General features: G+C 35.0%; 1 protein-coding gene across 13 annotated transcripts in view; it reads left to right on the forward strand.

Annotated features, from left to right (window-relative positions):
- RBMS3 (RNA binding motif single stranded interacting protein 3) overlaps nt 1-15429 on the forward strand; it is a 615090-nt gene that overhangs the window by 472533 nt on the left and 127128 nt on the right. For 7 of the 13 annotated variants that reach the window (XM_045579333.1, XM_045579337.1, XM_045579338.1 and 4 more), the window contains one exon: nt 14200-14238. The exons of the other annotated variants lie outside the window; for them this stretch is intronic. In XM_045579333.1, the coding sequence (XP_045435289.1) occupies nt 14200-14238 (39 nt within the window). The remainder of the gene's footprint in view (nt 1-14199; nt 14239-15429) is intronic. 13 annotated transcript variants of the gene reach the window in all.

Genomic DNA, 15429 nt, shown 5'->3' on the forward strand with positions numbered 1-15429 from the left:
GTGCTAAGACTGAGACCCGAAGTTTGTTTCTGATGGGAGGTGGTGTTTTTCATTTACTTGGTAGCCCTTTGACATCCCAGTTTCCTAAGGAAGCCATTTTGGATGTTTGCTTTTGCTTGTGTATTTAATTGTTATACAGTTGACCTTGAACAACAGGCATTTAAACTTCACAAGTTCACTTACTTGTGTGTGTTTTTTAAATATGTTTTTATTGATTTTTTTTAGAAAGAGAGATGAAGGAATAGGGATAGAGTGATCGATGAAAGAGAAACATCATTGATCAGCTGCCTCCTGCATACCTCATACTGGGGATTGAGCCTGAAACCTGGGCATGTCCTCTGAACAGGAAATCAAACCAGTGACCTCTTTGTTCATCGGTCAATGCTCAACCACTGAGCCACACCATCCTGGCAGCACATATTTCTATAAGTATAGAGTTGGCCCTTCATGTCCCTTGGTTTCCCATCCATAGTTTCAAACAACTGCAGACAAGAAGCAGTTATCAATCTACAGTTGGGAATCCACAGATGCAGAGGGCCAACTCTATGCAATGTTCTACCCCGTTTTATATCAGGGACTTGAGAATTTGTGTATTTTGGTATCTGGTTTGGGGAGGATCCTGGAACTAATCCCCCATAGATACTTAGTCAAATTTGGGAGGATTTACATTAAAAGTTATATGTGAATTTTCAACTGCATGGGATTGGCATTCGATCTCTGTGTTGTTTAAGGGTAAACTGTATACAATAATGGTAGACCTTTCAATCATCGTTACCTTAAATAAAGTGAAGGATAATTTAAATTCTGCTGCTTTAGAATTTGAGATAATAGTACAAATTGAGGCTGTTTACTTTCCTCCTTTTGAAAATCAGGTAAAAATGTTAGTGTGAAAAGCATTTCTGATGAAATACTGAACATATAAAACCACTGGTTTGCAAGCATATTGGAAATATATTAAACATGACAATTTATAGGTTAATTAAAATTTTAATTAGTTGTATAAAGCTATTTTCTTCTGGGTGGCATTTTGATAATAGTTCTTTTAGCATAGTTTAGTGAAATGCATTTTTTTTACCCCAAAAAATCCAATACTGAAAACTTATATACATAACTTAGTGAAGTTTTGAAATATAAACATATGCTGGTACATATTTTTGCATTAGAGGAAAACAAAGGAATATTTTAAAGTTATTATAAGCTCTCAAGTGACAAAGATTAGAGGTTGGGGCTATTTGGCCTTTCTTTCCCGGTGTTCCACAGATCTTACTACTTTATTTCTTAATGCAGCAGTTCTCAAATTCTTGGTCTCAAATAATTTTTTATTCTCTTAAAAATTATTATTAATTCATTAAAAAGAAATAATAAACCTATCTTTGTTGAAAGTACTATATTTTTCACAGCAAAGACAATTATTTTTGAGAATAATGACACTGCTTTACATAGTTGCAAATTATTTAATGTCTGACTTAGTAAAAGATGATCAGATTTGCATATCTGCTTCAGCATATATGTTGCAATATTCTCTTTATGTGAACATACAAAATCTAGCTTACCGTAGACATGTCATTGAAAAAGGCAGGAACTATGGATATCACAAAGGGATCTCAGGAACCCTTAGGTGTCAGAAGACCACATTTTGAGAACCATTGTCCTAGAGAAGCTTGAGCCATGGAAAGGGTTAATATTCCACTTCCACATGCCAGAAGAACCAGGCAGCTTGTTAAAATATTAAAATGTATGTGTAGTATTTGATACATAATTACTGGCAATGACCCGTCAGTGCGATTCCATTTCCTCTTCCACTCTGGTGCCTCCTTGAAGACCTCTCATGATCCAGCAAAAATGAGGTGCTGGCTGGCATAGCAGGAGTTCCCTAGGATCCTACTTCAGCATTTAGATTCTGACTGGCCAGTGCTTATGCCATACGAGAGGTAAAATGTTTTAAGGTCCTCCCAAGCTCAGAAATGGTCTCACTGTGTCATCTCTATGACTCTCAAAAAATATACATTGGCCATATATTTGATTTTATCTAACATCATATTCTCATTTCTTACTTCAGGCAATATGTTGCCCAAATTGATGTTGTTAGTATTCCCCCAAAGGACTAGTCTGGACTCAGGAATGCTTAAAACTATTCCAAAAATATACCAGCTACGTGAAGAGAAAATTCTGTTGTGTCTTTCTGTATTTCTCAAGAATATATTTTCAATGACTACCAAAAAGCCACCAAATTTGTTTGTACTCTTTGCCCCAAATAATAGCTGATCAAAAAACATTCAACTATTTTGTAAAAATAAATTGAATCAAATCAAAGGATGGATGTTATGTTACTACTATGATAATGAAAGTCTCTAAAATTTTGAAGTTTTTTTTATATTGACTCTTGTGACTATTCTTTGGATTTCCTTCAGAATTTTCAAATATCAATAAATGTTAAGTTTCAGATCACAGAAGATAAGGCTATTTCTCCAAAATTTTATGCTGGTATATTACTATTAAGTAGTTGAAAGGCTATAAACAAATTATCTTCACTGGCTTCAAAACTAATCTAGCTTTTATAAAATCTTCCCAAGCCCTCTACTAATTGAGTCATTAAATGTCACTGATAATGATTGCTTTGGAAATTATACTTCCAAGAAATAATGTTTCGGCCATGGAAACAAACAAGAGATATGCTGATTGAACAAAAAAAAAGAAACTAAAAAATACTCAGACATCTAGGGGAAAAAAAGCAAAAAAAAAAAACCCAAAAAAACAAAACAAAACAAAAAAAAAACACTAAGCTTTTATTACAAAAACTAAAATCAATGAAATTACATGTATTGCCTTTATCTTCTTCACAGTTCTCTGCTAGAGTCAATTTAAAAGCAATGAATAATATTTTGTCTTTGATGCTCTGAAGAAATACATTTTTTAACTATAGAAACACTTAACAAGATTATCTTCAGAGTCTCAATATTCAAATGAACTAATGGAACTAATTCGCAATCCACAGATTTCCAGGAATTGTTTTTAGTTTATGTTGAAGAGAAAAGCAAATACTTTTTTTGATGTGTGCATTCTAGGAATACTAATGTTTGGAATTTCTCACTTATTTTCAATTAAAGAGCAAGTTTTAGATGAGACATCAGATGATATATTATTTCTTGAAGACATTATTTAAATGCATTTGGAGTTGCACAGAGGACAGGAATACAGGTTAGGCCCTGCATAATACCAGGAGGTACCATTCACACAAACCAGAAATGGCATCCCTTAGCAGAGTAAAATGCTATGACTTTGCCTGGACATGTTAGTTTAAAAACCTTTTATGAGATGGAATAACTGGCATAGTGTTCTTTAATGTCCTTAAGTTAATAGATCCCATTAATCCACTCACAAAGTCCCCTTTTAGTGACTGAAAGCTAAAGTTATCAGTTTTATCACAGTCAACTTAAGCTAAATGATCTGTTATAACCTATAACCTAGATAATGTTATCTATTGTCAGACCTGCAATCAACTGTTTTCAATGATAGATAAAAAAAAAATAATAATAATTAAAAAAAAAAATAAACCTCCCCTGTGCTGTAAAGTTCTATAACTTTGGTCCATGTGCTGGCAAAGTTGATAAACCTGATTTTCAATGCCCACCCTCCTCCTTGTTGTGCCTCAAGGCATTAGAAGTAATTATTCATTTTGTTTACATCCACTAATGATTGAGGCAAAATGTCTATTTAGATTTCTGAATTGGCAGATAGTCATTCTCAACTCAATAGTTACACCCTTTGTTCCAATTCTTGATAAGTAAACATTTTCTTTGAGGGATATGTTCTAATTTTTTGTTTGCTTTTACTTTTCAATTAAAAAAATATGAATACAGACAAATTTTGATTTTAACTGTTTCTTCATCACCATCATCATTGGAGCCCTTGCATGACTAATACTTTATGCTGTGTCCTAAGGACACAGTGAGGTATAAGGCATTACTTCTGCCCTCAGCATATATTAGATATAAACATATAGAATAAGAACCCCTCTAACCTCCCTATGTTTCCAATTTGCTTTCTCACCTTTTACACAAGTGTTCTTTTTGAGACAATAATTGTATTTGGAAGAGATGTTTTTTAAGGCAACATTGAAGAAGAGGCAGCTTAATCAAAAAGCAATGAGCACGTGTTGAGTGTCCATTGTGCAGGAGGCATGAGATTGCATGCTATGGACATGATGTCAACACATAGGCAGATTCCTGCCTCCTTGGAGCCTAAAATGGCAAAGGTCTTCTCTGTCTGTAAAGTAGGAGATTAAAAGTGGAATGTAATATTATTTAGTGCTATAAGAATAAAACCAGTGCCTATAACTGACTTCATAACTGTATAATAGTGACAGAAAACCAAGCTGAAATAATAAGAAATATCACAACAGAAAGAAACAGCAGCTGCAAGAATATTTAGCTCACATTAGTCCTGTTGTTAAGCATTAATTGCTTGTTTGGGTATTTGTTTTTCAGGGTAGGTAACTGAGAAATTGATTTATATGCATTTATAAATCAGAACTTCTCTTGAGTTGGAAAGTTCCATCTTGTCACCTGGCTGATAGAGGCCTCTATGCCCTTGATTGCTAGCTGAATGACACAGAGAGAATTCTGTTGAGAGAAGCAACTTGAACTTGGGGGCTGTTATTTAGTTCTAATATATCTTGAGTCCTTCCCTAATACATCTATTTAGAATAGTACTTCTTTGTAAATTCTAAGGAATTGTGTATGTCAACATGTTTGCTTTTCTTCATAATTTATAAGGCACTCTAGTGGTTAAGGGAGAAAACTCTAGAATTTAAATCACAAATCTACAGCTTGTGAGCTGAGTGACAACACAGCAGATTTTTCAGTCTGTAAGTATCCTTTCCCTCATCAGTAGAATGAGGATGGTCAAAAGTGTATATTTTGTAATTGGGAGGTTTAAATGAGGAGGTGAAGTAAAGCACTGAGCACGGTGCCTGGAAAATTAGAATTGCTCACGTATCAGCTGTTATTATAACTGTCATAAGATCATTAACACAACCCAGGGCTTTTTAATCTGAAAGCCAGCTTTGCTCAGTGTTTCTTATGACTCAAATGTTTAATTCCTTGTTTTCGAATTTTATGCCATGTCTATATTTATTTTCAAAACTGGAATTATTTAAAATTATTTCTATAAAAGAAAATTTGCTGCCATTATAATTTTCTAGCTGAATTCTTTACTTACTTGTTTTTATAAAACATCATATGAAACAAGTCAAAATTATTTTAACTTTGACCCACATTTTATTAATGTTTTTATAAGATCACATTCCAAATCATAAAGCATTAATTAGCACTGAAACATTAGGTGTTTTTGAAATTTCTGGCCAACTTTCCCTTGAAGGTCATGTAATCATAAAAGTCAAATGCTGGCAAGAATAGTGGGATTAGATGGAGAAGATGAAAGAAAAAGAAAAAAAAAAAACACAAGTAAAAGAGAAAACATGAACTATTGCTGGATATCAAGAAAAAGGTTGAATTGAGCTAATATTGAAAACTGATAAATAACATGGGTGGTGTTTTTAAGGGGAAAGATGATGAATTATTAACTTACCCAGTCTGGCAAATATAATGGTAATTAATTTTGGATACCAAAGGTTCTTATGCAACCTTTTGGCCATGAAAAGGACTCTTTATTCTTAGGTACTTTCCTCAAACTAACTGTCTTTGACAGAAAAAGCATTCTAATGCTATAATTGATGACTTATTAGATAGAACAAAAAAAATTCAGCAAACAGGAATCTTCTTACATGTGCTATGGTTCCCTAGTGCTGAATGTAAATAAATTTTCAGCTCCTACATTCTAATCTATTCAAAGGCGGTGTTACCAAATTCTGTGTAAGGAAATTTTTGAATCCTTGTAAGTACTAGTAGTGGTATTAATGACATCTATAAAACTTACTTTTCAGACTCACAAAATTATCACTTTGAAAAAAGATAAAGGTGACCCACACTTTTGTTGGCTCCATATTTGAAAATGTACCTACTGGCTAAATTTTATTTGTAACCCTAGAATCATTACTCATAGTGCCTTCATAGACACTCACAGTTATGCAGATCAGTGAAAAATTTGAGTCACCCAACAGGCACGCTCCACGCTGAAGTTGAAATATATGATGCTCTCTCTTCCTTCTGTTTAAGCTCTCTACTATAAAGTGTTCTTTATTTGGTTCCTTTACTAGTTGGGACACATTTTTCACATTTTTGTGCTTTATGTTGGTGAATTTGCTGTTTAAAATGGCCCTCAAGTTCTATCTAAGGTTTCTAAGTGCAAAAAATCTATTATGTGCCCTATGAGGAAAATCTGGCATGACTTGTAGTGCTGTTAGCTGGGAGTTCAATGTTAATGAATCAACAATATGCAGTCATTTCTCTCTATCCACAGAAGGTTGGTTCTAAGACCATTATCTTTATGAAATTATTATAGCCAACTGATCATTGTGGATATGAAAATCCACAGTTGCTCAAGTTTCTTATATAAAAGTGTCTTATTTACAAATAATTTATATTTTTATATAGGCTTTAGCAGGGTATGCTTACATATAACGTCATTTGCATGGATTCAGCTTAGTGCTTGGAGCTTGGCCAATTCAAGTTTTGCCTTTTGGAACTTTCTATAATCTTTTTTATTCAAATGTCTTAGATGCATGGTTGGTTGAATCTATGGATACAAAATCCACAGATACTAAGAGTTGACTTTATATTAAATGTCTTTAGACAGAAACACATAAAACAACCATTATGTATTGGTCAGTTGGTCAAAGTGTTGACCAGGGGCTCACAGGAACCTAACCTTGTATTTCCTTTAGAAGCTATAATTCAGTATTCACTAATGCAACATTTATGGTGACTTTACATAATATAATTACTGCAAATAACAAGAATCAACTGTATCTTGTTTTATGATTGTTATCAGTGAGATTCAGTCTATCAGTTAAGTTTATAATACTTTTGTTGAAATAAAAAATAATTTATGTGGGTATCAAAAGTAACTGCATGAGCCAATTGTACTTTAGAGGTGTTGTGTCACAGCCAATTTTAATGGTTGTGGATTTAAAAACAGTAATAGTTCTTACTCTACTCAACCAACAAGTGGTAAAACTGTCTAAGGAATTTCTGGAAAGCCCTGATTCTGTTATTATTTAAATGCACAGTTGGTTTATAATCCTTTATAATAAAAGGCTAATATGCCAATTGCCCCCTTACCCAGGAGTTCGAGCAGGGGGTAGAACCCCACCTCTCCCGGGTTGGCCCCGCCCCTGATCACCCCTCCCCCCCAACCCCAATCAGAGGTGGGGCCAGCTGGCCAACCACCTATGGCCTGGCCCTGCCCCAGATTGCCCCCCCTCACCTTGATCGGGGGCAGGGCTCGTGTATGAATTCCTGTCCTGGGCCTCTAGTCATTTAATAAGGATCGTCAAACATTTGACCCAATGTAAAGATTCACATACCTTTCTTAGCAAGAAAGAGCCCTTCATCCAATACAATGATTTATTTCTATAATCATTTATAGCATTCTTAATTACTCACCTATCTGCATAAGAGTAGAAAGTTCTTGGCCCTTTATGAACCAAAATGGGTCACATTTATAATATATGGAAAATATTGCTTTAAAGGATGTAAAGAGTGACTATGGAAGTAATAGCAAACATGCTACATAAAATCTCCAGAGAAAGAAATTATCTATCCCTATGGTCGCCATTCATAGGAAACCTTCTCAACAGAAAATTTTGTTGTTTTTCTTAAAAGCATTTGGCAGTCGCTAACTATGACCAGTGTACATTCTTTGAGATATTCTTAGCAGTAAGGAAGACAAGATGTAATGCAATCAAGTGGCCTCCTTGCCTTCAGTTTGATCTCCTCAGAATAATAACCCTTTTACAAACTATGTGATTAATCACCAGTCAACATCCTTCTTATTAAGAACAACCTGATAATGAGGTTCAATAATGTATTATTTCTATTAACCTTGAAGCCATACTGACTGCAGTATAATTTTATAAGCTGAACATTAGAAATTTTATGTTTCAGAGATAGGGAGTTTAAGTACTACCCAGTGAGCTACTAAAAATGAAAGTACTTTGAGAAGAAACCCTATATCTAAAGAATTAGTATATCTGTATAGTAAATAGAAATAGTATATCTAAAGAATTATTTTAAAAACTTACTGAAACCTGTAGATTCAGGATATCTTTGATTATATTTCAGAAAAGTCAAAACATCAACTATCTAGTTTACTACTATTTTTTTCATATATCACAGTGCATGATAATTAGTTGTCTAATTATTTTCTTTAATAAGACATTGGGAAAAAATTAAGATAAATCTATTAACATTGCCAGGTTCTGCAAAGTCTTTTTAACCTTGAACTGAAGGAGGGTCCTTACTTTTGACTGTTATGGTGAATGCCAGCACTTGAAAATGTCAGCTAGCCCACCAGATGTAATTCTTATTTATTTCATGTGCTTTCTCTGTAATTTAGAGAGCAGACACAAAGTGAAGACCCTTTTAATCTCTAAAGAAATTTTCTCATTGGCACAAGAACTTAAATTCTCAGTAATTTAGTATGAAAACTTTCTTAGTTAAGTGTTCTTATTTTAAAGTTGCTGGACCCAATACTCACTAACCCATGATCACTAAAGATAAAAAGTAAATCTTATAAATTCATCTAATAGTGTAATTTTGCACATAACATGATTAATGATGAGTACCAGTCCTCTGTCTAGTCTCTATTCTCAAGAAAGAGGACGGGGTAATATACTTAAGATGTTGGAGCAGAGCTATGAATGGGGGATTAGGAGGGACATAAGGCTGGGAAGATGACAGAAGTAATTATAAGGAGAAAGACTGATGGTTTATATCCATGTCCCCTATATTCCCTTGACCAAGTCTTAATGGGTCAGGGCAGCTAAATGGGGTATCAACCAACTGGGAGATTACTGGAGTTGTCATTGTTTGGCATTGCTAGCCTTCCACAAGACTCAGAATGACCCCCATCAATACTTACGCCATAACTTCCAACCTCCAGGTAACATCAAACTGCAGTTGAGAACTGGATGAATATGGACCAATTAACCAGATACCTGGGACTTTCACCTATCTATAATAGATGCACAGCTTGCCCTGTTAGCAACATCAGCATTTTATATCTTTTACCCTGTAGACATCCTATTATTGGTTCCAAGACACCATCAATTAAAGATGGAATATTATTTTAAATGTCACTAAAAAAAGAGGAGACAATTGCCAAACTATCAAATGCCATCAATTAGGTCAGTACCAATTTCACAGATATGTGAAATAAAAGCGACATCTTAGTATCGATGAGTTTTAGTTATTTAGACTAAGAACAAAGCAGAAGTTCATACATAAAATATAATGTTCTCTTTTATGGTATCAATCAAGGCTTAATTTAATTTCAGTTTTAATGACAAAGTAGGACTTCTTTTTCCTTCAAGACTTTGAGAACCTTAGCAAGCTACATCATGCAATGCTCGTATGCTTTTTCTTCTGCTCCCTTTTTAACAATGCTGCTTCTGTGCAGCCATAGGCTTTCTCAGCTGTCCAGTCTTCATTCTGTATCTTTCTAACGTTTTCTTCTCTGTTGCTATATAAGAGAGAAGTTCTCTGACAAGAATGCTTTTAGTAAATGCCAGAAGGAGAACTTCCATGGTGGCATAGTGTATAAACAACAGCATTACTCCCCTTGGTGTTTTTCTTTCCCAGACAAAGAGGTGAAGTTTTCTGTTTATTGTCTTATTATTATTATTATTATTATTATTATTATTATTATTTTGCTATTTTTTTAAAGTGATAAATTTTTTGCATCTCATTTGCTTGAAGATGTTGAGGTTATGTTTAATTAACAGTTCTCTTCTCCCCACTCTTGGTCAGTGACTTGGAAAGAGGGGCCTCCTTCTCCTAGGTTCCTACTCATTATCCATCTCAGGTACACTGGCTTCTCTGCTGCATGGAAAAGGGCTCTGAGCAACTCCAACACTCATCTTGTTTCCCTCTATCTCTACTGACCAATCAAAGGCTGAAATATTTTCTTTAGAAGTATAATTGAGTTCAGTGGAAGTTTTGAAGAATACAGTTTACTAATAAAATAAGGAAAAGTTAAAAACACTCAAATTCCTTTTGCAAATACAAATTTAACTGAAGTCCAAATTCAAAATAGTCTTTAAGTCAATTAGGTGTTCATTAACTTATTTAATAAACATTTATTGAGTCCCCATTATGTTCCAAACACTTATGAACACAGGCAAGAATCTAGTTGAAACATATATGACAATGTGTATGTCATATTAGCTCTCATCTTCAATTGAGGGGTCAGAACAAAGGTAGCAGTTAATGTTACAATGAGAGACAGAGATGGCTTTGAGAGTCTGGGATGTCTAGTTTGAGAGTGAAAGACTAAACTTTTCAATTTCCCCACAGACAGTGATGCAAAGTTTCCATCCAAAAATTTACAGCAGCAAAAGCCCCGGAGGCTCAGGGCAGGGTGAGTGTATGTCTGAGTTTGGCAAAGAACGGGGTCTCCTGGTAAAATTGCATGGCATCATTATGGACGTCAGTCAGTGAATAAAGACTTGATCATGAAGGGCTCTGTGAGGCATGTTTTATTTAGAAAATAACAGTATGTCACTAAAAGAAGAATCATCATGTGGTCAGATTTGCCTCTCTTAAGAGCAGTCCTCAAGCACAATGGTGTGGCTAATGGATTAGAAAAAGATTGCAAGCAAAAGGAGGAGACAACTGTTATGACCAAAGGATATTAGTAAACACCCAAACAACAGATAACTTCATAAGAGATGTTGACCATACTTCAAACTTACTTAATCTAACTTGGCAATAAATGTCTGGAATTCAGGATAGATACTTGAGTTTGAGATCAAGATTCAAGAATCACCCAGACATAAATAATAGTTGGAATCAGAAGGTGAATGTCATCACTGTAGAGAAGAGAGAAGAAAGGTGAACCCTGGCCCTGAGTGCTGGCATCTAAAAGGCAGATAGAACACATAACACCAAAGCAGAAACTGCTCTCTGAGCGGTCAGAAGAAAACTAGGGGATGAGCTCACAGAAGCCAAAGGAAAGGAATTTTAAAAGAAAACTATCACAGATTAAATTATGCAAATTTATGCAAATGAATCAAGTATAATTTGGAATGAAACTATTCCTTGAATTCATATATTATGAAAGCTAAGGAGTGTAGTGAGAGCCATTTCACAGGTCAATGGGTATTGTCTTTTTCATTAAATCTTTATTGTTGAGATTATTACAGATGTCCCTTTTTATCTCCCCCATAGCTCCCCTCCACCCGGTTCCCACCCCACTCCCAGGCCCTCATCACCCTCTTGTCTGTGTCTAGAGGTAATGCATACATGCATATAAGATCTTTGTCTAATATCTTCCGTAACGGACAATTGCTAGGATAGTGGTCGGCAAACTCATTAGTCAACAGGGCCAAATATCAACAGTACAATGATTGAAATTTCTTTGGAGAGCCAAATTTTTTAAACTTAAACTTCTTCTAATGCCACTTCTTCAAAATAGACTCTCCCAGGCAGTGGCATTTTGTGGAAGAGCCACACTCAAGGGGCAACGAGCCGCATGTGGTTTACGAACCGCAGTTTGTGAACCACAGAGCTAGGACGTTGCTGTCTTATCTCAGGGCCATCCAGTGTAGTCTGCCTTTTGTAGACTTTGGCAATTTCTTTGCTTACTGCCTCATTTGTCCCTCATCTTCTCTTCAGAGAGGCAGTGGCTACACATTGCCCAGGGAATGTTCTTTCTGCAGGCGAGAGCAGACACCTGCTTCACTTGGTTGACTGCCCCCTGCCCAGAGAAAGAAAGCATTCAGTAGTCACCTGGCCATGGCAGAACCATTCCCGGGTAAAACCCTACCATTTGCTTCATTAGAAGGCCAGGATTTCATTCTCTCACTTCCCCTTTCAGTAAGGGCTCCAGTAGCCTCTCCTCAGCTTGGCTCCTTGTGTATTGTTTCCTAGGGTTAGTTCTCTTAACAGGAAGTAGGATAAAAGCACTTTTCTTTTGGACAAAAGATTTACTTGGTATCAATCATGTTGTGGTTTTCTGGTGATATTTATTGGTTAATGAATATCTTGGGTACCCACACTTCTGTTGTCACATAGGAAATTCTCCATTTCTCAGCCAGTATGGCTATTTGGATTTATGAATTCTAGCTCTACTAGAAAAGAAATACTGTACTATGAACCCTGAAGTTTCGGTCTTTATTCTTGGCCTCCTGCCCATTCTTACCTTGATCCTTCTGGATATATTGTAGTAACCCCGCCCTCCCCAGTCTTCTGTATTTCATTGACCCAGCAAAACTAAACATCTTCTGACATCTGCAAGCATATTTCTGAATTTGGCCTCTGTTCAATAGTTCTTTTTTATAAATGACATGCCTTTTTTTCCCCTTCCTAAAATTTAAATTTTAAACAAGTTGTAAAGTATATAATGTGTTGCTATTGTTTTATAAGAAAAGGAGTTTTTTTCGCCGTTATAAAAGTAATTCTTCTTATATACAACTTAAAAGAGTCAGAAAAAAATATATATATGAAAGAAAAAACTCTCATTTATATTCTTATGCCTCAGCACTTTCACATTTACCCCTGTTGAAATTAATCTTTTATTTCTAGTCATATTTCAATTTTTAAAATTTTATTTGTTAACACATATGTATACATAATTTTGTATGGTGACTTCAACACTAAAAGGTATGTTTTCTACAGAGAAATACTGATAAATATAAGCCAAGTGAGACTTTGCTATAGAAGCAGTACCTAAACATGTATAACACATTTTCAAGCCCCTTTACACACACTCCCTTTTAAGTCATCTTATTTAGTGATTTAACCATTACCAACCAACAGTTGTAAATATTGCTCAAATGGTTACAAGAAATGACATCAAGAAAATTTCTTCTTTGCATTCTTGAACTCATCTCATGGTAATTTGTTACCCAGTATTTACTAAAATATACAATATTCACCACATGTTTACTAAAGTGTTGCTTTAAAGCTGATCACAGAAGATTGGAAACTTTTGGGCTTATTCATCAGTAACTCATCCAATTTTGATGACTCATATGACAGGACAAAATTTAGAAAAAAGGAGAAATGTTAGGCTACTAGTAAAACATTAACGTTTCAGTTTCCAGGAATTTCAATGTGTATCTGTCTGTCTGAACTTTACTGGCTCAAACTTTTTTTTTTTATCCCTGTTCACATTACAGTGTAAAAATAACTTGAAAAGTGGTCAAAACAATTCTACCAGCCTACCTTTTTTCTTGCCTTTGTTAAAGCCAATGATCCTCTGCTTTGTATTTCTATATTTCTTACCTCTTCATTTAACCTGTTAATTATTTAAAGTCATAAATAACAAATGTTTAGCTCCAAAGTCAATTTAATGTATCTTAATGAATTTCCTATAATATTAAAAAGTATTACAAAGCCCTAATTTCTCCAATAAACCATATTTTTATATTTTTTCCAAAATATTTAACTCTTTAGTATAGACTCTATAAGGTAGGTCTAGACATATTCTATTATGGTCAAAATACTAAGCCAAAATTCATCTGCTGCTGAAAAATGCCCTTTTGTTTTAAATAAATTATAATCTTCTCTAGCACACAAAAATGTGAACTTGAGAAATGGAAGTTATTTGTTAATCTAAAAGCCTTAAAAAAAAGATTGACAGGATTAAATATCAGTTTTATGCATATGTAGTGTGACATTTTCACTTTGTTCCAAGTTATTTTATTTTTGTGTGACTCCAGAGTTTGTAAACATGCCATAAAATTTGGTAATTACATAATGATGATTTCATGGTTCTAGTTTAGTATAAAGGTAGCTAGACAGAGCAGCAAAATTGATTTTCTTTTTTACCTTAATGGAAGGAAACAAAAGGAAATTGAATGCAAAATCTGCATTCAGACCATCCTAGAATTATAATTCAGCAACCTATTACACATGAAAAAAAAAACAGGTCAAGTGTCCACTGTTGTGTTATGATGTTCAGCCAACAGATGAAGTTCAAACAACCTTCTGTTGAACTTGTGCCTTGATTTATTACCCAAAATGTTCCAAATGCATATGACTTCATGCTATCTCTTGTTGTCTCCTCTTACCAAAGGTACTGAGAGGCAGGACTGTCCCTAGGCAAAATCATGAAGTAGATGAACCATGTTTTTATTCCCTATCCTTTTGCAATGACAGTCTCGCCTTAGATTCTTTCCACTTCCCTGTCCCCAAGTGCCTATTCCCATCATTCATTGCTTCGGATTTACCCAGTTTTCCTGGAGGCTCATACTGTTTCTTGTTGTCCAGTCCCTCTTTGACTTGTAATTTTCTTGCTCAAAAATGTTCAGTGGCTCCCCAAGAGGAGCCAGGCAATCAAGATGGTCCCTCCTTTCCTTTGGAGTCTTATTTCCCATTGCTCCCTCCAGGGTTCTACTGCAGGTGTGTCACTCACCTTGCCCTTTTTATTTACACACTGTTTTCCATACTACTCCTTTTACTTGATCAGGCCTCCACCACTCATCTCCATTTTGTGGGAATCCTAATAATCTTTCAAGGCTCCACTCAGCTTTACCTACTCCAAGTATCATCCCTAATCATACCCCCACTCCCATACCTCATCTGTACCACTCATATGACTCTTACCACTTCTAGCTTTGTATTATAATATTTATGTGTATGTCTTGTCTCCAGGCTCTGAGCTGAGTCTTTTACAAACATAATCTCATTTAAATTTCACACAACAATCTGATAAGGTAAGTGTTACTCCACCACTTAACAGTTAAGGAAAAGGAACCTCAAGTAGGTTAAATAATTTGCCCAAGGCTACATTGCTAGAAAGTAACAGAGCAAAGACCTAAATCCAGATCCAAAACATATATTCTTTCCACTGAACCATGTGCCATTTTTCAGTTCTTGCCCATCTTCTGAAAGATGGATGGAGCTGTAAGATGGAGGAAGAGGCCAACTTAGCCTTTCTAATGGTCAAATATGTATTCAACAACTAGAATGTACTGATAATTACTGCATTCCTAGGTAGACCTTATTGGTTAATGAAAATCCTTGAGGAATTCAATTAAAATATGAAAGAAAATAAAACATATCTAGAGTTGCCAGAATAAATACATATTGGAAGAGAATGTTCAAGAAATTTTATAATTCAAGAAAGGCTAGATAACATTGGATTTGAGCACTCCTGGGAAATAAGTGCAAGGAAAAGAAGTAAATGTGGGGTTGACAAATAAAAGCTTCTGATAAATCCCCTAGGATTTTAACCATTTGGTGTGGTTGGGAGACTGAAGCTATGCTGATCACTCTTAATTTCTTGTGAACTGACAATATCTCT

This window comes from Pipistrellus kuhlii, unplaced genomic scaffold, assembly GCF_014108245.1.
Source record: "Pipistrellus kuhlii isolate mPipKuh1 unplaced genomic scaffold, mPipKuh1.p scaffold_m20_p_11, whole genome shotgun sequence".
NCBI lineage: Eukaryota > Metazoa > Chordata > Mammalia > Chiroptera > Vespertilionidae > Pipistrellus > Pipistrellus kuhlii.